This window comes from Leptinotarsa decemlineata, unplaced genomic scaffold (assembly GCF_025532065.1).
Source record: "Leptinotarsa decemlineata unplaced genomic scaffold, Ldec_3_MD MMD2_tig00002974_RagTag_RagTag, whole genome shotgun sequence".
Taxonomy (NCBI): domain Eukaryota; kingdom Metazoa; phylum Arthropoda; class Insecta; order Coleoptera; family Chrysomelidae; genus Leptinotarsa; species Leptinotarsa decemlineata.
Genome location: NW_027412578.1, coordinates 4,534,051 through 4,557,782, shown reverse-complemented (window position 1 = coordinate 4,557,782; position 23,732 = coordinate 4,534,051). Strand labels below are relative to the sequence as shown.

At 36.6% G+C, this 23,732-nt stretch overlaps 1 protein-coding gene across 1 annotated transcript in view; it reads left to right on the top strand.

The window, feature by feature from the left end:
* Positions 1-23,732, top strand: part of unc80 (unc80, NALCN channel complex subunit) — a 72,858-nt gene that overhangs the window by 2,766 nt on the left and 46,360 nt on the right. The window contains 16 exon segments of the mRNA XM_074177303.1: positions 2,014-2,130; positions 2,215-2,263; positions 2,314-2,343; positions 2,405-2,571; positions 4,160-4,328; positions 4,377-4,593; positions 8,700-8,854; positions 11,127-11,276; positions 11,335-11,468; positions 11,525-11,728; positions 11,785-11,963; positions 12,304-12,521; positions 12,731-12,861; positions 16,481-16,610; positions 17,900-18,097; positions 22,344-22,621. Coding sequence (XP_074033404.1) covers positions 2,036-2,130; positions 2,215-2,263; positions 2,314-2,343; positions 2,405-2,571; positions 4,160-4,328; positions 4,377-4,593; positions 8,700-8,854; positions 11,127-11,276; positions 11,335-11,468; positions 11,525-11,728; positions 11,785-11,963; positions 12,304-12,521; positions 12,731-12,861; positions 16,481-16,610; positions 17,900-18,097; positions 22,344-22,621 — 2,504 coding nt within the window. The 5' untranslated portion in view covers positions 2,014-2,035.

Sequence of the window (23,732 nt, the reverse complement as noted above, 5' to 3'; positions counted from 1 at the left end):
TACATAAGTTTATTAAATAAGTTTGAAAATGTCCGTATAGGACGAAACTGCAGTAACGTTAGTTACAAATAAAAGTGGTAAAGAACATAAAAAGTTCTGAATTGAAGGGGTTATATTTTTAGGAGTGATTAATTTTTTGGGAAAGAAAGTTTTTGGTTTCTACTACTCCATCTGATACAAAAAAAAGGGATGAGAGAATCTTCCAAAGAAAGGAAGGAAGTAATCAATTTGAAACTCTATATATGAATATGTAGATCATGCAAAGAAGTAACTTTCAGACACAAACTGAAAGAAAGTCCTCCTGAAACAGCTACTTCTTTGGAAGATTCTCTCATCCCTTTTTTTTGTATCAGATGGAGTAGTAGAAAGCCAAAAACCTTTCTTTCCCATAAAAAGTTCTATTTCTCTTTTCTTCATACCTATATAAAATGGTAATTAACTAGAATCAGTTAGAATCAGGTAGCCATTCAAATTTATCCAAAGATGATTGACGAGTGAGAAGTACTGTAAAATTTAGTTTCATCTATTCATTCTCTGCATGAAAAGACGTCTCAATGTGAAGATGGAATGAACATGAACTTCATTGTATTTCAAAATAACATTCTAAAATTTCATATCAACGCAATCAAAAGTTTCTAGTTGAAGGTATTATTATTTACAACTAACTTATACCTCAAGTGACCCTAACGATTTATGGCCAAATTACAGAACAGAGTCAAAATATAGAATCAATTTTCGTTTAGGTACTTTCAAATATATTATACTTCAAATACACTCGTTTTGGTTTTTTCATTCGAAAAAAATAATAACATGAATATTTTTAATGGCGGCTACAAGAAAATTATCAACAGAATAGAATAGTGAACGATAAACACATGACTGACTAGTGAGAACCAAACAACCAATAGGAGACATGTTTGACGAAAACAAGTAAAGTGGCGCAGTGCGTTCAATATATCAGCCCCGGTCTTGATGAGACCAGATATATATGATTCAAAGTATGCATTTATGTAACATTTCAGAGGAAATTCATGAGTTTTTTTATAACATAGTTTAACCCAGCTGTAAAATGTAGTTTTATCTATTCATTCTCTGCATGAAAAGATGTCTCAATGTGAAAATGGAATGAACATGGAACTTCATTGTATTTCAATATAACATTCTAAAATTTCATATCAACGCAATCAAAAGTTTCTAGTTGAAGTTATTAGTATTTACAACTAACTTATACCTCAAGTGACCCTAACGATTTATGGCCAAATTACAGAACAGAGTAAAAATATAGAATCAATTTTCGTTTAGGTACTTTCAAATATATTATACTTCAAACACACTCGTTTTGGTTTTTTCATTCGAAAAAAAATAATAACATGAATATTTTTAATGGCGGCTACAAGAATATTATCAACAGAATAGAATAGTGAGCGATAAACACATGACTGACTAGTGAGAACCAAACAACCAATAGGAGACATGTTTGACGAAAACAAGTAAAGTGGCGCAGTGCGTTCAATATATCAGCCCCGGTCTTGATGAGACCAGATATATATGATTCAAAGTATGCATTTATGTAACATTTCAGAGGAAATTCATGAGTTTTTTTATAACATAGTTTAACCCAGCTGATTGAAAATATATGGCAGAAAAAAAGACATTTATAAGGCGCATTGCGTTTTGGTGGAAGGGTACAACCTTTTTGGTAAAAATAAAAATACTAGTTACATTTTCATTTTTTTTCAGGAAAAAAGTTCCTGAATCAGAGAATTAGATTCATTTAATAGCTTTTGCTATTTCTACTAAAATGAAATATTTTACTGAATGATCTTTGCAATAGTTATCTCCTGTATTATTTTGGATTATAATAGATTAAATAATATTCGGACCTTTCCTTGATAAAAATGAATCACTTTCCACTTTAGTTTTTTTTTGATGTTATGGCCATTAGCTCCGTGTTATGGAAAGGCTAATAATAACACGCACTATCTTATTATTAATATCAAGTGTTTATTACAGAGTTGAAGAGCGGAAAAACGCCATGCCAGAAACAGACAGAAGAAACTCTGCTGAGATAAACTTAGCTGACAATGCTTTGCCGATTCCTATTCAGATATTTTTGTGGAAACAAGTGGGGTGAGCTATTATACTATCACTTTCAGTTTTTAATATATGTTTTCATCTACGAGTTTTGTTTATAAAATATTATCTTTTTTCCAGCCCATTTGTTAGGCCCAAATTGGGGAAGCTCCACGAAGCGTCATGCATGGTACGTCTCCTACTTTTCATATATTTTTAACTAATTTTTTGAAATTTCAGTTCTGCCAACATGCGATGACTGGCCATCATGTGAGTATACGTTTTTAATAAAAACATTCAATTCTTCGAATCCAATTACTACTGATTTTAGGAATTGAAAGAAGCTTGCAAATCCTTCGAGAAGGTATTGGTTCAAAACATACAAACAGGGTTGAAACCGGATTTAACAGAGGCGATAAAATCGATTCCAAGATGGCGACTGATTCAAGCTTCCTTACCTCATGTAATGCATGCAGTAGCATCAATTTTATACAACAGGTATACATCCTTTGAACAATAAAAATATACATATATCATAATCTGTTTGAAACCGTATTTCATTTATCAGTTATTTTTTCTTCTTGTAGAGAAAACTAGAGCCAAAACATGTCAAATTGAGCATATTCCAACTCGAATGAAATGGTTTATCTTTAGTATACTTTTAAAGTATACTAAAGATAAAGTATTACTTTATCGTACCGATAATAATTAACTTCTAAATGTTTTCGCTCACGACAAGTTTATATATCTTGTCGAACAGCATCGATGTATTCTGGCAAAACAACAGATCACTTGCAGATGTACGATGATCACTTAGTGACAAAAATCTAAAACAGATTCAACTACGTAGGGCTTCAATGCCAAAAGATGAAATCACTGCACAATCAATTAGGGTGTTATCAATTCAGGATAAAAATGTACTCTTCTCTTATTTTCCCTTCCCTTCCCTTCCCTTCCCTTCCCTTCCCTTCCCTTCCCTTCCCTTCCCTTCCCTTCCCTTCCCTTCCCTTCCCTTCCCTTCCCTTCCCTTCCCTTCCCTTCCCTTCCCTTCCCTTCCCTTCCCTTCCCTTCCCTTCCCTTCCCTTCCCTTCCCTTCCCTTCCCTTCCCTTCCCTTCCCTTCCCTTCCCTTCCCTTCCCTTCCCTTCCCTTCCCTTCCCTTCCCTTCCCTTCCCTTCCCTTCCCTTCCCTTCCCTTCCCTTCCCTTCCCTTCCCTTCCCTTCCCTTCCCTTCCCTTCCCTTCCCTTCCCTTCCCTTCCCTTCCCTTCCCTTCCCTTCCCTTCCCTTCCCTTCCCTTCCCTTCCCTTCCTTCCCTTCCCTTCCCTTCCCTTCCCTTCCCTTCCCTTCCCTTCCCTTCCCTTCCCTTCCCTTCCCTTCCCTTCCCTTCCCTTCCCTCCCCCTTCCCTTCCCTTCCCTTCCCTTCCCTTCCCTTCCCTTCCCTTCCCTTCCTTCCCTTCCCTTCCCTTCCCTTCCCTTCCCTTCCCTTCCCTTCCCTTCCCTTCCCTTCCCTTCCCTTCCCTTCCCTTCCCTTCCCTTCCCTTCCCTTCCCTTCCCTTCCCTTCCCTTCCCTTCCCTTCCCTTCCCTTCCCTTCCCTTCCCTTCCCTTCCCTTCCCTTCCCTTCCCTTCCCTTCCCTTCCCTTCCCTTCCCTTCCCTTCCCTTCCCTTCCCTTCCCTCCCCTTCCCTTCCCTTCCCTTCCCTTCCCTTTTTTGAGTTCTTAAAATCATAGTATTTACCGAAAGTTCATTGATAAACTTTCAATTCATTTGTAATCAATATAAGCCCCAATGACATACTTTCTTCACTCAGTTGCAATTGTGATCCAGTTGTAATCATAGATCATATATTAGTGGTTGGCAGCTGGATCACGAGTGCAGTCTTGAAGGACAATCCTTAGAGTTCATCACGTTGGAACATTCGTCATCTATTTTCATTTAGTTCATTGCTTGAAATGAGCGCTGTAGTAAACCGGAAAGGGATATCCGTTTTTGGTGGTTGATGCTGTAGCTTGGTTTTTCAATAAATCTCTGTTGAGGACTATTTCGCAATATTTCTGATCTAAAAATGCCATTATTTTCTTGATTTTCAGAATGAAAGATGGAAATATCCAAAGTCTGGGAGCTGTGGAAACCAAATTACTATACACATTGCACTGGATAATATTGGACGCAGTAGACGAATGCGCAGACGAAGATTTTGAAAGAGGAGTTTACCACACCTCTCCCTTCTACTATTTATTTTCGATCCCAACGTTGACAGTATGTAAATTGAATGATATTATTCCTGTTTCACCGAATTGATTTCAGCTGTTTATCTACCTGTTTGCACCCATTTGCCATAACTTGAAAGAGTCAGATTTCCAAAACTTTCGACTGGAGAATGGGTTGAAAATTTGGCAAGCGATGTGGGAGTTCAGGCATCCCGATGCTCCTTGTTTTGTCACTCATTGTAAACCGAAACCAAGGTTTTTGAATGGAAAACATTTAAAAAACAAACAGCAGTTTGGAGATGTATTTCTTGGGCGTAAGTTACATTAAGCGAAAGGTCGTTTTGAAAGTTTTGTCTGTTTTTATGAGTTTACTTTAAACTGTAATATCTCAGTGAATTATTGTTCAATTAATTCGAAATGAGCGCCATTTGAATCGGTGCACTTTTGCCAACGTAACACATGTCGAGTAATTCCGTCAGCATAAAAATTGTGTGCTGGTCCTGATTAGCGAAGGTTCTACTGGTGAGAAAGTTATCGAAGTGCTTGGAAAGGTGGTAGTCGGTTGACGGTAGACGTTCAATTCGTTTAGTTTTCAGGCGGTGATTTGTGAAACCTGAGGACGGGCGTTGTCGTAGAGTAGGATCGGACCTTTTCTGTTGACCTGTGTCGGCTGCTGCTGACGCACAATAGGACTCTGTTGTGATGGTTTGGCCCGGTTGCAGAAAGTTATAGTGAATCACACGAGCCGCTGACCACCATACAGTAATCATGGTATTTTCTTAGTGGGTTTTCACCTGTGGGAAATGCCTAGGTGGCTCATCGGCGCCCAACCACTGTTATGAACGTCTTCTGATGTCGTAGAGGACCTACTTTTCATTATAATATATAGTTCAAATCGTGGGGCACCCACTTTCGAATTTCTTGACCTTTTCAATACGTTTTAAACCATCAAAAACCGCATGGGAGTTGATGCCCATGGACTAGTTTCCGCCATCCCACGCATCGTTGGTGATGGGTCAATTTCCACCAGGGTCACCATTTCAGGGTTCATGTTCGAAGTTTAAATCTCCGGGCCGAAACTCGCCAACCTACTTCGGACAGTGCGTAGACTCATGAATAACCTCAGTGCAAAAAAAATACCAACAGACAGACAGTTCGGTTTCATTAGCGGTGCTAAATTTTGTACAAAAAATAATTGGGGTCTTGGATAGATCAGAAAAATGTTTAGCTATATTTCTAGACCTAGCTAAGGCATTCGACACCGTTGATCATGGCATGTTATTGAAATTACATGGGTATGGTGTACGTGGCTCAACATACAATATTTTGAAGGAATATCTATCACATAGGACACAAAATGTCAAAGTTGTTAATAACCTGAGTGAAGTATGAAAGTTAAGACAGCAATTTTTTCAAACCACTCTTGAAATTTTTCAAAAAGTGGCTAGAGGTCATTCCAAATCGAATGAGCCCTTGAACAGAAGTTCCAAAAGAGGATCTTGTGACCCAGACTTTAATTTTTTCGGACTTCTTCGGCAGCGCTTTGGTTCAATTTGAATTCGTAGAGAAAAAATTGGCCGGAAATCGCTCAACGACATATAGTTATAAGGTGAAAAGAGGCGAGAATTTAAAATTTAGAAAAAAATGATCAGCATCTTTGTATAGAGTACAGCATATTTCAACGATCGGTATACACGACGTCACCGTCTAATGAATATTTATTGAGAAGTGGAGCTAAAAAACACATGACATTTGAACGGACAAAACTATTGAAACAACATAGCATCTATGGTTCTCCTATACCAACAATTCAAGTATTATGTATAGAGTGAAATGCAAAAGCATTAGCCAGTAAACATATCGATTTAAATTTGAATCAAATCTGTTCTGCAGGATTGTTTTCATGAAGAATGATAATGGGATCAATTCACTTTTCTCATAATACTGGGTTCAAATGATAATTTCAAATACCTTCCACAAAATAAAGTGATGCACCAATTGTATTTATCAAAAAAAAACAACACTATGTTATAAACTTTTTACATGTTGAAATTAAAAATTGTTATATTAGCGTGTTTTTAGTAAAGTTCTGAATAATAATACTAATTGAAGTAACGCAATACTTCAATAACCCAATATAATTAATTATCAAATTTGAATGTGTCCTAGATTGATATACCTTTAAATATTTTTTTCTTAAAAGTAATATGTCATTGTGTTTCTTCCGTTTATTTCGGAAATAACATCATATTATGATTTTTGAATGGAATACACTGTATATCAATATACTTTTATAAACTTCATAATTTTCTGCATCCATCATATCGTTATGAATATGAAACTTTTTCGCCATTCTATCTAATTTAAACTTTTTTCAAAATTACTTAAAATGGCCTCAACGTTGCCAAATATAAGAAGTAAAGTCAGACTACTTGAAAGGCATACAAGTAGCCCTAAATTTTGAGTTCGTGATGAGATATTGTACTCCAAGATTTTAATGTAAACTGGTATCTGAGTTATTGAATTAATTGGCCAATTGAACATTTTGATTTAATATAAAAAATAAAGTAAAAATCTATCTCCAAGTGTCGAATTTTACTTAGGAGCCAATATTTTTTCTTTATCGCTTATTGCCGTTGTTCATGTTGATTTTTTGTCACCAGATTGGTGTCAATTATTCAATGAATTATTTTGTTTCATTTGGCTTATTCAAGTAACCTAAAATTTTGATTAAAATGAATTATTCAGTACGTACAATGTGCGTACAAAGGATATGCTCAAATAAATTGATAGTGAATAATATTTTTCTGAACGAGGTCTTTTTACATGTTGATTAACAAAAAAGAAAATAAATTTCACATTGAACTCATCAGATTATTACATTTCACAATTCATATGATAGGACGAAAGTTTATCGTGAGATTTATCTATTTCATAAAAAATATTGGAATTACTTATCTCAAGATCGAGTTGCTATTGTAATCTTGTTTATCTACACAGGTGAATCTCGCGACAAGTTTATTTATCATATACCTACGTTGTAGGTATTTCTTAGTTATCGCTGGACATGTGTGTGTTTACTTCATTTAATGTCTCATTGCTGCATAGTTGGTTCCTAAAACATTTGTTCGAGCACTACCAAACTAACCACAAATTTCTCTAAGTTACAACTCTTTAAAATTGGTATGGCAGCCATCTTGATCTCTTCTTTCTGAAACCTTCCATTTGATATCCATACCATGAACCCAGCAAACACAATTATGTAAAATTGACATGAATGTTACATAACTGATAATACGTGTTATGTAACTATGTTACGTAAAACTTACATCCCTGTTTTGGCGAAATACCCACCACAAATACAACCCGATTTTTACATAACATCAATGTCATTATTTAACATTATTTAGATAATTTCAGTGAGTAAATATAAACAAATATAACACTCGCTCGCAGAAAAACTTGGATTCATTAACTGGAAAAAGCATCCTTCACAAACCAAAACTTCCTGACCAGACTCTGCTTGTTTTTTTTGTAAAAAATACTCAACAAAATCACAAATCTCATAACGTATCACGTGATAAGAATGTCTCAGAAAGTCTAGCCTTTCCCACAGAAACCTAATGGTATATTGTACATATTAACATAAATTATTTATCTGAATATGGGGTAAAACTATCTTAGAAATGTAAGTATTTACATATATGCATTACATAAACATGTTTCGTTAATTTTATGTCATATTTACGTAAATGTAACAAGTGTGTTTGCTGGGAAGATGCATAAAATTCAGTTCACAATCTTTGGGGTTCGCCATATTGAATTTCATAGTGACGTCATTTTATTTTCCATATTTTTTTTCAGAAAACTCTTTCATTCAACAACTATATCATGGATATACATAACAAATAACTAGTCCGTCATCTGGGATGATCCGCCATATTATATTTAGAGTGACGTTATATTTTTCATATTATTTTCAGAAAACTCTTTCATTTGATACACCCACTCACTTTGGACCTAACCTAACCTAACCTGGTCTGCAGGTTTTTATGCCTGACGTCTTCAACTGTGGTATACATTATTAAAGGTAGTGAAAAAATTGACGCAGTATGTTTTCTATCCCCACAGAATATACTAACACTAAAGTACGATGAAGTATGTGAGGGCATGTATATATACCGCAGTTGCAGACGAAACTTTTTGGATAAAAATCTGCAGACTGAAAAGCCCAGAAATTGGTTTGAAGTGTACATTCCTGTCCCCTAGTTATTTTTATAATAAGATAAAATGACAATTCGACGAAGAATGTTGCACGAATTTTTGGTACAACTTTTTTTATGGGTACACAAATGTAGTAATAGTTAGTGACTTCAACTATCAATATTCACATGAATATTCATATTGATATTTAAAATAGGTAAACCGTCCCAGGATGATCCACTAGGCCACGACAGCCCTACAATAAGTCAGGGGGTTAGCGCTTCCAGTTCAGAACAGCAACAATATTTTCCTACAGCTGGATCTGCCACCACTGTGACAATAACGGCAACCATAACTAAGATAGACGATGAGGTAATTTCTTAAGTTAGGGTTTATTTCGAAATATAATCATGTGACTGTTTCTTGTTGAGAAAGTAGGCAAAATGTCCCATAAGTAACACCTTCCAACCAATCACAGCTGACCATATTCATAACTCACTACCTCGCGGCCAATCATACATGAACAACTCCATAACTTATTTAATACTGCAATTAAGCCTTGAAAATTTTCTACTTATATTCTCAAACGCTAAACTTATTCATAGAACTGACATTTTGTTTTGAAATATATAGGATCTAAATACTTTAACATTCAATTTACCGAATATCACACCAATTTTTAACGGACACCTACGGCCAGAACTCACTCGCCCAGATCAACAGAAGAGACTCCAATAGAGCCTATGAACATGAGCTACGTGTCCGTAATCAGATCCAACATCATTTATCATCAAACACACCTTGAAACTGATCTCACAATAAGCTTCGAAATCAACAAAAGCATTACCACCCAAAACACTCTACAGACCACGATAATCTGCAGATATATTGAAATTTAAATACGTCCCGACTTCTACAAGTTACACCCTCATTCCCACTACCAATATTATCTTCGCTCCCAGCTGCGGTCCGCTTTTCTTGGCCACAGACAAAAATACGTGATCAGAGCTCATTTGGAGTACAGAGATTGAAACTCTTGCGAAGACCAATGACGAGACCAGAGGAGTAGGCAGATTGAGAGCTCGACTTCAAGTCACAAAACCCTTGAAGCGTGTCACTACCAGAGGAGTAGGCAGATTGTGAACTCAGTGTAGCCATATAAACAAACCCGATGTTTCCGGGCTAATTAGCCGTGGTTTGCAGTTTTTTATACCTGACGTTTCGTCTGCTACTGCGGCAAACATTATCAAAGGCAATGTGGCAAAGGTCGAAGTGATCTACTTTGCTGCGATGCGCAAACTGAAAGTGGCCATGTCAAGTCAAGTCAAAAATATTTATTCAAGTTTTTGATTAAATTACATTGTTGCATAAGCCTATATGCTTATGCCTCTTCAGGGTTAGTAGATTGTGTGTGTGTTGTCTTATATTATGATGTCTTATTTTGTGTTGTCTCATGTTGTCATGTGTTCCTCTTGTTTTTCCGTTTTACTATCGCATCTCTCGAGCTTGCCCCTCAATGCTTTTAGTAAGTTTGCTTTTTTCCGGCTTACCGGTTGAGGGTCCTCGTGAAGGTGACCCCAAAGTAGGATACCAAGTCTTGGAGTATGAGGTTTTCTCCTAAGAGTCTGAGGTTCAAGTTATCAGGATTTGATTTAGGGCGGGTAGTGGTATGCAGATGTCTAAAAAGTATGGTTTGAGTTTTGGTGGGATTTATTTTGATACGCCACTTGTACCACTGCTCAAAGTGGTCGATTATGGTTAGTGCTTGAATTTGTGAGCTGTATGTAGTGGGAGCGTAGGAGTAGAGGATAGTGTCTTCGGTTTACTGGAGGATGTTTTGAGTCGTGGGATTGTCCTGAACGTAAATTAGAAATGAGGAGGGAGCAAGGACCGATCCCTGGGGGACACCGGATTTGGGTGTTATGGGGGAAGATAAAAGTTGTCCTGGTATGTTCCTACTAATGATAGGACTAGGTGTCGGACGACTGCCTGTTCTTGTACCCGATAGATCTGACCCTTCTTGAATTATTGGGAGAATCTTTGTGTTACTGCCTGCTCTTGTACCCGATTGGTCTGCCCCTTCTTGAATTATTGGGAGAATCTTTATGTTATGAAATGCCGATGTCCATGTCTCATGTTTGAGCTCTCTTTCTCATGGTTGACATTCTTATATTTATGTATGTATTTCCATGGCTGCCCTGTGAGAAAGCGTGTTCAGGAACTGCCGATTCATCTGTTTAGCCATAGCGGCAACGTTTTAACGCTTCTTTTTGTGGTTCCGGTGTAGAACGAACCACTACTGCACGATATTCATTATGCTCTTGGGTATTTAAAAGATTCCTGGGGTCTTTTGCTGACCTGAGACTCTTTTTTATCGTTCTTGTGGGACTGAAAATAGCGAACCCATACAGAAACACTGTATGGTGACACTGGAGCGAGCGGCAAATGGAAGAACTTCTCTGCCCTACATAAGAGGTGTGACAGACCGAAATGAAAGGATCCTCAAAAAATATGGTGTAAGGGCTATTTCAATTTTTTTATTTTATTATGTTTTCGGGAGGTTTATTAGGAGTGATATGAGCAATATCAAACAATACAGTTTTGTCATCAATCCAGTACTTCATCTTTCAACTTATGGTTATAGAGTTCATGGGTCTCTTCACCAAAAGACACAGTATTTCCGGAAACTATTCCCGAGGAAAGTTCTAGTACAGAGGAAGAACATGTTGTCATTTTTCGTTTACCATCTCTTCACGAATCAGATGGCTTCATCAGAGACCCTTCGATATATACTGTAAGACAATCTAATAACTATTGCATTACCCAGGGCTGATGTTCATACTACTTTCAAGGCTGAGACGAGCATCATTCAGTTAGCTTTGAGACGAAATGGAAGAAATAATAACGTAAAAACTGAAAATATTGCTGCTGCCACTGGATCGGAAAATAAACCTGCCGGTGCCAAACCACCAATGCAGAAGATAGGGTAAACATCGATCACGAAACTGTAACTTTTGGAATACCAATTAATTCTATTTTCAGATCTTCAACCGATAAAGATTCGATGGATAGTAGCAAACTGGCATCCACTGATGGAGGTCAAAAAGATGATACTAGTAAAGGCATGATGCCCGTTCACGACATATCTGCAGCAACATTTTTGGACGTTGCTGTGCTTAGATGTCTTTTCATTACCCATTGGCAAGAAGAAGGGATTTACTGGGCATTGCATTACATGTACAACAGGTAAGATGAACAATGACTGACAAATTAGACGATTTTTGGCTAACTGTTCATTTCAGGTTGAGGGATATAAGTGATGAATCTGTTGGTCAGCAACAACCTAGGAAAAGAAGTAATTCTTTACCTATACCAAAGATTGAAGTGTCTTTATATCAAAGCACTGAATCGAGAAAAGGTGATAACAGTAATAAGGATTTCATTGAAGTTCCTGAGCCTAAGGATGTTTCCTTGCACGCAGGTAATGAAGGAAGTATTATCAATGATTTAAGGTTGATTCTAGAAACGAGTAATCTTGTAAAAAATTATTCACATACCAACATGATTGTTACTACCAGAACTTCAGCAACAATTGATTTGTAAAATACCTGAATTTTACTGTTATAATTATAATAAGGTGATTTTTAACCTTTAAATTTTATTATCCTTCTGTCCTGATTATATATATTGTTTCAACTAAGATGAATTACCCATATATGCTTCTGAAGTAGCTAAAATCATTTTGTGAGGCATAAGAGCCATATTTCTCTTACTGCAAATATTTATTTGCAGTTAAACTTTACTGTTCTATTAATTTTCAGAATCTCCATATCACAGTCAAACAAAATCTGACGAGTCTCTTCACAAAAGAACCGCGAGCGAAAAAAGCAAACGACGAATGAAAATAGCGGATTTAAAAACTTTCGTCGAAACCAAACTATTATCGAAATCTGATAAAGCTCTGGAAAAAATCGGACAGGAGGAACAAAAACCTCTTGGACAAGTTTCGGTGGGTTCAAGAAGAATGTTAAATGTGATCGTATGTATCTTTCTCTATCTCTTTCTTCGTCTCTACCGTTTCATTTTTCCTTGTCTATTTCGAAGATATCAGGAGTGGGATATTCAACAATATTGAATCTTGGTACAAGCTACTGAAATATTGTTAAAAATGATGAAATATTAACTTGATTCAGCCTTGTATTATTCCCACGTAATTTATTATTGAATATATATTTATTAATAATCTAGGATTGCCACCGGAGCTTAGATACAGGGGACGACCATCTTTCCAGGCCTAAGTCCACTATATCAAAAATGTACGAACGATATGAACCTAACACGACTAATTTAATCAAGGGAAAAAGTATGCCCAGCCTCAGGTAAGATGGAAGATGCTTCACATTTGCATATTTGCATATTTTGACCCATACCTATGGTAATTCTCTTCAGGTTTGTTATTACCAGTAATAAAGATATAATATTTCGTGAACTATTCCACATTCTCTAATGTCTCGGGATTTCAAGTCTTATTTTGAAAAAATTGAAAGGTTTTGGTCATAATCATTTAATTATTTGCTCATTTCTGTTATAACTGTAATGAAAATAAATTATTATAGAATATGTGCAATTATTGAAATATGAAGGATTCATAAGAAATTTTTGAATTTTCTAAAATGTATTTCGGTGTGGGAAATTGAAAAGGAACCAAAACAGATATGTATTTTTTTTCGAAAATTATTTAAAACTATTATTTGAAGATACTACTTTGAATATAACAGGTACTTGAACGGTATCTCATGGATAATTAAGATTCGAAATAGAGATCAAAGATACAAATCAAACAATGAAACATTGATATTTTGAGTCCCTCTGGAGTAACGGTTGTTCCATCATGTCGAATTGTCACTATGTCGAATTGAATCCTTTTTTCTGATACACACTCACAAAATGAAAATCGCATGATTTTTTATCGATAATTTGTGATATATGATTTAAAATAACTTATTTTGTGATAAGGAATCAATACATTTTTTTGTGTTTCGCTCGGATCAACAACGTTTTCATTTGAACTGCTTTTTGAGCATCAGTTTACCTCTTGTTACTAACCTGATTTTCTGTACCTGATTATGATAATAACAAAACTACAAGAATTATCCTAGGTTTGAGTTGTCAAGAATGATATGCCAAGATCAGGCTGAATAGGAACCTTTGGTACCAAATTTTATTATATTCCTGATCTATGCATCATCACAAATTCTATGCATTACCTCAAATTAATATCATTTATTATAGTTAACAGTTATGAAAAATTATTGCCAAATTTTATTAAGTGTAATTAATCTAGCGTCATTATTTTCAAACTAACGAAGCTTTCCATAAAAACTTCTGATAATTTTTGATTCAGTATATGTCTATTACTTCCAAATTGCTAAATTTTCTCAATTTTGATAATGACATTAGTCTAAACATTGATTACATTCAGAACGATTCATGAAAATACGGAAAGTCATTTATTCAGTAAAAACAACTTAAAATAAATCGAAATGAGACAATATGGAACTACTTACTAGGCATCGGACAAAATAGAAACTTGAAACATACCTTCACGGTTTAAGTCACAAACAGCATAGAGTTGATGATGATCAGCTAGAGATAGTACATAGTATATAGATATGTCGAGAACCAAACATAGGTCCATAATTTATCCACTGGTACACTAGATACGTGTTTTGATGGAACTAATTTATTTAAAGACTATAGGTTATGTGCTTAGGAGCTATCATATAGGCATCGAGAAGACGCCTGTATGACGCATTAGAGGTGACTTATCCACACTGTTGTATGAAACCATGTAATGGACGAATTACTAGATCTTCTAGCCCACAATGGATAAGTGGGTTATACGACCGACTAGGTTATACTATAGTCCATTGGAAATATAGCATGCAGCATGTCCTGGATTTTATAACAGGAAGAACAGAGGAAGGTTGATCATAAGCCAAATGGACCAATCATGGCGAGGACCAAGATGGGAGGACTAAGGACCTCTACAACTACAAGATGAAGAGATACAACTGTCAGGATAGGTTGAATATGTGACAGTGATTTTAGATCCTAGACAGACTTGGAACCAATATTTAGACAGTATAAAAAGAAAGATGGAAGTAACATTGATGCAGACCAGATGTACTCAATAGTGATTGAACTATTGATAACATATTAGTCTGCGGTTTGTTGACAAAGATGAAACAAGTGACTACTATCAATAAATCAGGCGGGTTCGGACTTCTTTGTTTGGGAATATTGGAAGCAGTGAAAGTCAACAGCCGCACTGGAGACATTCTTGATTCAAACTCCTTTACATTTTGTACGGAGAAATTTTAAAATTAGGACCGTTTTGTAATGAAGTGAAGGAAACTTTATTCATGAATATAAATGATGTTTATCATTCGTCAAGTTCTGGAACCAACTTTTGAATCATTATAGAACTTTGCCACTTGACTGGCAAGTCAATTAGTAACTGTTTATTTTCCAAGAGCTTTCCATCAAGAAATTCTTTGGAGTTTTGGAGAAAGATGAAAGTATGGTAGTGCTAGGTCAGGACTACGAGGCAAGACCTCGTTAATCCTTAGCTCGCACAAGTTTCGCCTTCTGAGAGTTATTGTTCGTAGGAGGGCGACAGCTGGTTGACCGAAAACACAGATTTCAATAGATTCAGAAGTCACAGATAACGAAAAAACTGATGAGTGTGCTGGACGTCAATCGCTGATGTCGATTCACAACTTCAGAACATCATGGGCAATAATTTTTCATAAAAGTATAGTATTTTTGTGTATTTGATTATTGTATTTATTCTCTTCTCTGTATGTGCATTTATGTCTATCTGAATGTTCTTACCGTTCTGTCTTTCCTAGCTGTATTTTAGACGAACTTAACTCTGGAGGGTAAGTATGTTGACCTACGTGTAGAGGTTATATTAGGCAATTTACAAAAATACTCATAAAATGGTCGATATTATTTTTGATGTTTCAAGTACCCAACATCAAAACGGCAAATCTTCATTTTTCAACTTCTTTATTTTGTCAATTTGTTTTGAATTTATAATTATTGTTTCACTATGACATTTGAAAATTCAGAATATTATTTGAAAACATCATCACAAATTGAAAATATAGTGCACTAAATAAGTTTCATAATTTCAATAAACAATTATATTATATCTTCTTGATATTGATCCATTGATTTCAATAATATTAGTGGATGGGCATCGTTTGTTCTATGACAGCTTGCGCAGTAGCTACCTGACATTCAACGTGTGAGAAAGAGCGTATCGGTCAGAAGAGTGCTGACTTACATGGAGCTGATCCGTTTCAGAAATGAGAAAGATGTAACGGGTGTCTCAAAAACGCAGGCGTATCAAACTTGATCGTTTATAGGGGGGTTGAAGCCCCATTTTTATTCTTGAATGTGTATGAAGTGATCGAGTATCTGTTCCGTATCAATGAAAAGTAAAGACAGAACAAAAAAGCCTCATCATTGAACTTTGAACAAACAGTTGAACAACAAACATCATATGAATGTTTTTTTCATAAATGATCTATAAATGATCACGTTTGAGACGCCCGGTATGTTGCGTTTTTGGGACGCCCGTTACATCTCTCTCATCTCCTAACCGATGCGCTCTTTCTTACACGTTGAATGTCAGGTTGCTACTGCGCATGCTGTCATAGAATAAACATTGCCCATCTACTTATATTATAAATAGTACTGAAATGTAACTGGTTGTATTATAAATTGTATCTTTTTATGGGTATTCTTCCGGCTTCTAGAAGCTTCATTTGATTTGAAAGAATTGGCTAATGTAATATCTTTTCCCGCTGCTTCAGCTTTTCGATTTCCTTGCACAGCTATAAATCTTCTATTGTATTATTTCATCGAAATTCTTAATTGTCAAAAATATATTTCCAAATCAACTGTTACACTCGAATCTCACTCTAGGTATGTCGATGAGAACCAATGGGAGTGTAGAAGAGTTTGTAAGTTTGGACATTCTCAGCCCATGGCAAATCCAATCATAACCGTTACTGAACATACTCCCACTCCATCGCCAGATTATTTGCGTCGGCAGGTAAAAAAACATGTTTTTAAATTTGTCTTCAATATAAAGGGGTACAACAGACATGTGGAATAGGTTTGTTATTTCAATTATTATGCATAATGAAAAATCCAATCATATCCTTCTGTGTAAAATTTTCATCCCCACTTTAAAAATCAGGGTTGCAACCTCTAAATTTTGGAATGGAAGGTAAAGATTCAATTGAAAAAAATAAATTCTTTTGATTGACAGAATTCGTCAGAAAAGTCTCTAACATCCAGCAGGATCACCTGATTTCACACCATTGATTTAATACATGGTTATTTCAAAGATTATTTCATTAAAATACTGTTAAGTGTGATAGATGGTAGACTTTGTTTAGAAAATATTTTGGAAAATGCTTCAATTTAATACATTCTGAGTTATCTCTGATGACTGGATATTACGGTTGCGTAAAGCGTATTTATGTGACCACAGGTAGTTTGGTGTGCCAAAACCTGTACTTGGATTAGGTAAATTGTCAATAACATTCATTAACCCTTTTCTACCTGCCTAGATGCACTCATCGAAAGATGTGGTGCTAGACTAACCTACAACGTGTATGGAAAAAGCACACACATGGATAGATACCTGCGCACACTATCAAACCACCATCCTAGTCAAAAGAGCCCGAACGGGCTCAAATAATATGTGAACCATAGAATGGATACAGTGTTCTCGATAACAAACAAGGCTATGAAACTGAAGAGTTCCACGGTTCAAAATGGGAAAGAGGATCAAATGGTTGCACGTGCGTATCTACCATATATCCTTAGGGTCACAGACAGAATTGGAAAACACAACATTGAAACGGTTTTCAAACCCACCAAGAAGATACAACAAAGTCTCAGGTCGCCTAAAGACAGGAGAGACCCACTATCAGCAGCAGAGGTATATCGCATACCATGCACACCATGAACTTGTGTGAAAGTATACATTGGAATCACCAACAGATCCATGAGAACAAGGTTGAAGGAGCTTGAAAGAAAGTGTGAACTAGGCCAAACAGACAAATCTGCTGTGGCGGAACATGCACTTAGTGAAAGAAACCACAGGATTCTGTTTGAAAACACGAAACTCAAACTACCTGAGTCAACATATACGCGCTTTACGCATTTACCTAACCAGATACAGGTATTGACAGCAAACCAACCTGATGCCACATAAATACGAAACCGTTATATCCCGTCACTCACACCAGTGAAACGTCAGGAAGAAATTACAAAAATTGACGGCTTTTAAACCCGAAAAAAGTGACACTGGCATATTATAACAAATTTCAGGGTTCTATGGATAGTCAGTTGGACGCAGCAAGTCTCTCGGGCAGTAAATTAGGTAACTGGCAAGAAAGAAAGGCAAGTTTGACTCGTTCTCAAACAGACTCTAACATCACATACGCTGGAGAAGATATTCCAGAAGCTCCCGGTGCTGCTTGTTACATAACCAAGGATGGTGACATAGATTTCCAAGTTGTTCTGCAGGTATTAGCTACAAATGTGTGCGCTGATGTTATTTGTTGCTTTGCATTCGTAACCATTCATTCGCATCTGATTATAACGATAAGATTGTCATAAATTGATAATGAAAATAGGCCAAGTTCAGTTCAAGGTTATTCCTACCACATCACCTAGTTCGTATTACATGCAAAGTAAACATCTCAGTTGTTTTGTTTCAGCTACAACTGACAATAATAGTAATATGTATAATAAATAAACATATTTGCATTTGTTCATGTGTATTCTGGATGTATAGTACACCATGTCAAATTCAATAAATTTAACTGAAAAGCCATTATAATAGTCCAAGGGCAGGCGTTGCAGTCAGACAGCAAAGTATTGAAACACGTGGCGCCATCGCTACTCCATTCTGTTAAAAAATAAAGTGAGTTGAAGTGATTTCTCAAGGTAGATATTCTGCAAAACCAATGAAATATTTAAATAAAATGTTGATAAAGCAGACAATCAGCAGTCAACGAAATTGATAATGGTAACTGCGCGGTTACCAGTCTCACAGCAGTGGTCCTATCATAAATGAGTCAAATGCCTCTGTCACCACCTTCATAGCTTTGATTAATGTTTTACAGAGTATTTCAGTCTTGAGAACTCATTTCATTTTAAACTATGCAGCAAGATGTAGAACAACGTGTCTCAAAACAGTAATGTACAACAAGTAGTGGATTCCAATGAAAAATGTGTTGTTAGAACCGACCTGTTTTGGAACCCGTTTTGTACTTTACAACAAGTCGTTCTGTTCCCGTCCTGAGTCGGTAAAGATCGAAGAAAATATCCAACATGTTTTAAATTTTGTGGAACTCAATTTTTGAAACTGCAACTGAGTAGTGGTACAGTACAGAACAACCTACGCCAAGTAATTAATCAAATTCCATTCAATGTTGAGCAATATTGGCCATACTGACCTATCAGTATCACCAACCGTCAAGGCTGTCAACACCGTTCAGCGTTTTCAAGTCACTTTTCATGGAATTTTCAGTATGCTCGACATCTTTCATATCCAAATCAATATACAGTTGATTATCATCATCCACATACGCCTGAATCCTACAATTTTTCGGAACTAGCCATATATAACATAAGTAATAAATAATAGTGTACCTAAAATGGACACTTGAGGTTGATTTTTTAGAAAATGAATTTTTCATCACTGTCATGAAGGATTATTCTATTCAAAAAACTTTTTACAGAAGAGTTTTATATTTAATATTTGTCGAAAGGTTTGGGAGTAAGTTGAAGCTATATTACCCGATATATGTGTGTCGAATATTTTTTGTTGATCACATCTTCATTATAAAACATATTTTTAACTATGATATGTGGTGGAAAGTAAAATCATTATTATTATTTTTTTTACCATAGTATGTGCTGGTCAGGCCCTATCCCTCGAAGCCCCGATACATTCGCGAGGGCGCGCCAGCATTATCAATCAACGACCACTTCCCACACCGTGGAGTAAGTGATCATCGGGTCCGAGAATCATGTCCCCTGAGCAAGCGCAGTGAGCCAAGAATGACAGCCTTCTGCATCTGCCCGTCTAAGATTTCTGTCTTAGCGCGGCAAGCCGGTATGATTTAAAGATTCCAGATACAGAGGGCATCATTCCACCAAGGACTCCAATAATCAGAACATCCATCTTGACAGAGTGGTCCGGATAGAGTCTGCGGAGTTTGAAGAGAAAATTTCGATATTTTATCCGTTTTTCCTCCTTTTTTTCGGACTATATTCGTCTCGCCAGCAGCTGAAAACTACACGACAAATATCGTCTTGCTCTGGTGGTCGAGAAGGACTACATCAGGCTTATTAGTTTATATGAGCCTGAGGGTGGGGAACAAATAGTTTCAATGAATTCGGCACTTTTCGTTCCCCACAACGGATTCAATATCCCCTGGAGTGTAGGGCAACACCGGTGTCTCGTCAATACTGTAAGAGTGCCGTAGATAGTAATAGAGCAGTCTTAGGGTCGCGTTATGTCGATGGATATAGGCCGAGACCGCATATGCTGGACATGCTGATAGCAAATGCATTAGGGTCTCGGGCGCCTCGCGGCCCTGCACCTTGTGTTAGGAACCTCTATACGCAGTCGCGGACAATATCAGCAGTAAATTCATTCACCTTTCCAAAATTCGAATTGTGAATCGACAAATTCACATACTTTTGATTTGTAAAAGGATTCTCTCTTACCCTCATAACTTTTGAAGAGGGCAATATATAAAAGTCGGCCAAAGTTTGTATGAAAAGGAATCATTTTCAGTACTTTTTGACAGACAGGGCTTGATTGTTTCCAAATAGAAAGGGCGTTCTTGTAATATCCCGTTTGATAGGTAATTTCAATTATATGCATTGTGAAATCGTATTTTGAATTATATATCAATCATTGGAGAGAGCTTACGTTTTGAATTTTCGGAATGATTTTTCTATGATAATTTTTCATCGATGTATAGACCTAGAAGTTTAAACATTTTGAGTTTTTATTTTTAGTTTCCAATGTTCTTGAATTCGTTCGAAAAGTGTTTGTCTCGAATGCAAAAAACTGAAATTAGCTATATTTCTAAATTGTAATATCTCAGTGAATACTTATTCAATTCAATTGAAATGAGCGCCATTTCAATCAATGTAGTTTTGTTAACGTAACAAAAGTCGAATAATTCCGTCATCATTCGTAAAGTTGACGAACGCTGTTTTTGCCTGGTCATAATTGTCGATGTATCTGCCGGTGAGAGTGATATCGAAGTGCTTGAAAAATACTAATCAGTTGGCGAGAGGTCTGGGGAATATGGTGGATGACGCAGAACTTTGACGTTCAATTCGTGGAGCAGAATCAGACCTCTTCGCTTGACCAGTGCTGGGGGCTGCTGACGCAATTTTCGGTACATTTCGTCGATTTTCTCACATTAGGACTCACACCAACCGCTGACCACCATACAGTAACCATGTTCTTTTTTTTTTTGGTGGGTTTTCAGCTTTGAGTCTGGGTGGCTCATCGGTGTCCAACCTCTCTCTTGAACGACTCCTGTTGTCGTCGAGGATTCACTTTTCATCACACGTGACGATCCGATCCAAAAGAGGATCATTTTGGTTGCGCGAAAGCAAAGAAGAACACACCTCGAAACGTGACAATTTTTGTCGATCGTTCAAATCATAGAGCACTTACTTAGGACCTTTCCAATACGCTTTAAACCATCAAAAACCCCATGAGAGCTGACGCCTAGTTCTTACGCCATCCCACGCATCGTTTGTGATGGGTCAGTCTCCATTAACACTTCCATTGCCAAATACCAAATACCCAAATTTTTTGGGCTGTTTCGGCAGCGTTTCGGTTCAATTTCAGTTCGTAGAAAAAAATTAGCAGAAAATCGCTTAGAGACATCATATAATAATAAGCTGAAAAGAGACAAAATATTGAAATTTAAAAAAAAACAGTAGTATCAATGTATAGAGTACAAAATTCTTTATCAATCAGAATATATCACGATACAGTAGAATGAATATTTATTGAAATATGGATCTAAAAAAACACATGACATTAAAACCGACAAAACTTTTGAAAGAAAATTATAATATTTCATCAGTTCGGGTGATAACCAGTTATCACCCAAAGACTATTGTGATACTGACAATCAAAACGTCGTGACGTAACTTGGTTTTTAATTTTTTAATTTTTAGCTTGTAATAATATTTCAATTTCTAAATTTTTTGGTTGTTGCTTGTATGTTATTTCCTTGTAATTTCAGTGTTTTGTTTAATAACATTTTTATTTTTTGGTTAATCTTTTTAATTTTTTTACAGATTCTTTCAGGGATTTCATACAATTTATATTATATTAGACAATGGAAGTCAGAACTGATGAAATACACCACGAAACATTGTCAACCACCTTCAAACAAAAATAATAATATTCGCCACAAATCTAATACTCTTACTGTTTCAGAACATTTCTAATTTCTGTCGCATGCCTAATTTTTTATATGTGTACCGATTTTCTTCAATGTGAATATCTGAGGTATTTCACTTCTAATTCGTGGGCATTTTTGTATAGTGCTGTTAGTGCTACTTAGCTGATATTGGTTACCTTTTCTTTTAGTTAATAGTAGTATTCTAGTTCCACTTTTTTCTCATTGTCATGTTCTGAGTAATTTTTTCGGGTCTGTTTATAGATTTTACTAGATTTTTTTTCCATACATTCGAAAAAATAGGTGATATCCTTTACTTTCAGGCAGTCCACAGAACTTCAGTTAGAGAAAGCAGTGCTTGCACCCTCAGAGTTCTGGAAGTTATTTTAAATCTGATAGAGCTCCTAATGGACATGGGTGTATTGAAACAATGCCTCAGAGATGAAGCTATAGCTAGCTCAGCATCCCAACAAGATGGCCCTAGCCCCGATAAAAGAAGCGCAAAAGTACATCTATATGCCACCCAAGGCTCACTGGGGGAGACCGAGAAACCGGAAAAAATTGTATCGTCACATAGATTGGTCATGAATATTATAGTGAGGTAAGTGGTATATATTAAAAAGCAACCTAAAATTAAAGCGTTTGGAATGTACAAAGGCTCAAAGGATGTGAGTCATCACGGCCAAAGTTTAATATGTCGAAGCTATGCAGACCGGGGTCTACATGTTTTTGTGTTTGGCGTTCGGGTTTGGGTCCTTTCATAGTTAAATGTACACCGATCCACAACTTCGAAAGATCCGATATATCCTTGTTGTTGCTGGGAGCTTCGTTGGGTTTTCAACTGACCCTAGTAATTTTTATCGTAGTAGGCACACAGAGAAGGCACTAAAGTTATTTTGGGTAGAATAGACTTATTTGCTTAGTAAAACTCGGAGTTATTATCCGGGACCATTGTACCAGTTGCCTTTCAATTGTTTCTATGGAAAAAGAATTGAAATTCGGAAGGAAGGAAGTTGTTCGGAGTCGATATTTTTATTGAAAATACAATTGGAAAAAACTCATAACGGGTAGAACTGGAAGCTCTGGCGTAGAATAAATTCAAAACAAGCACGAAAAGAGCCTTGCAGTTGGTGCTAGTGTTTGGGAAAAGTGCTCATTTCGTTTCAGCTGGAAAGGAACCCAAATCGAAAATTTCATATAGAACTCTATATATTTATATAGTCCTACCGAGAGGACTATATTCGCAATGTAGTGGACAAATTTGAGTCCATTGGTTCAGTAAACGATCGCCCAACCCCAAGGAAACGCAAGATCTGCCGAAAACATCACCGCGGTCTGTGAAAGTGTGCAGGGAATCCGAGGCAGTCGATTTCGCGTATTTCGCAGACCAAACCTTGGGCCTGCACCCGTACAAAACTCAAGTGACCCAGGAATTGAAGATAAACGATCTAGCCAACGTGTGTTCGCTGAATGGGCCCTGGGCAGTTGGCCACTGACCCCAGTTTTTATCAGTAATACATCTATAGGAGTTCTAAGTCATTCCTTATGGAAAAACACGTGCAAATTTGAACAGGTTCATTCTGGCGTTTTTTGGACCTCAGGCCCACTTCACACAGAAGGGGCAAAGGTCAGTGCCTTACATTATGTGTAAACTGAGCCTTAGCCTTCAAAGTCCACTTCAGACCACCTCCACTTCTCCACTTCTACCGTCA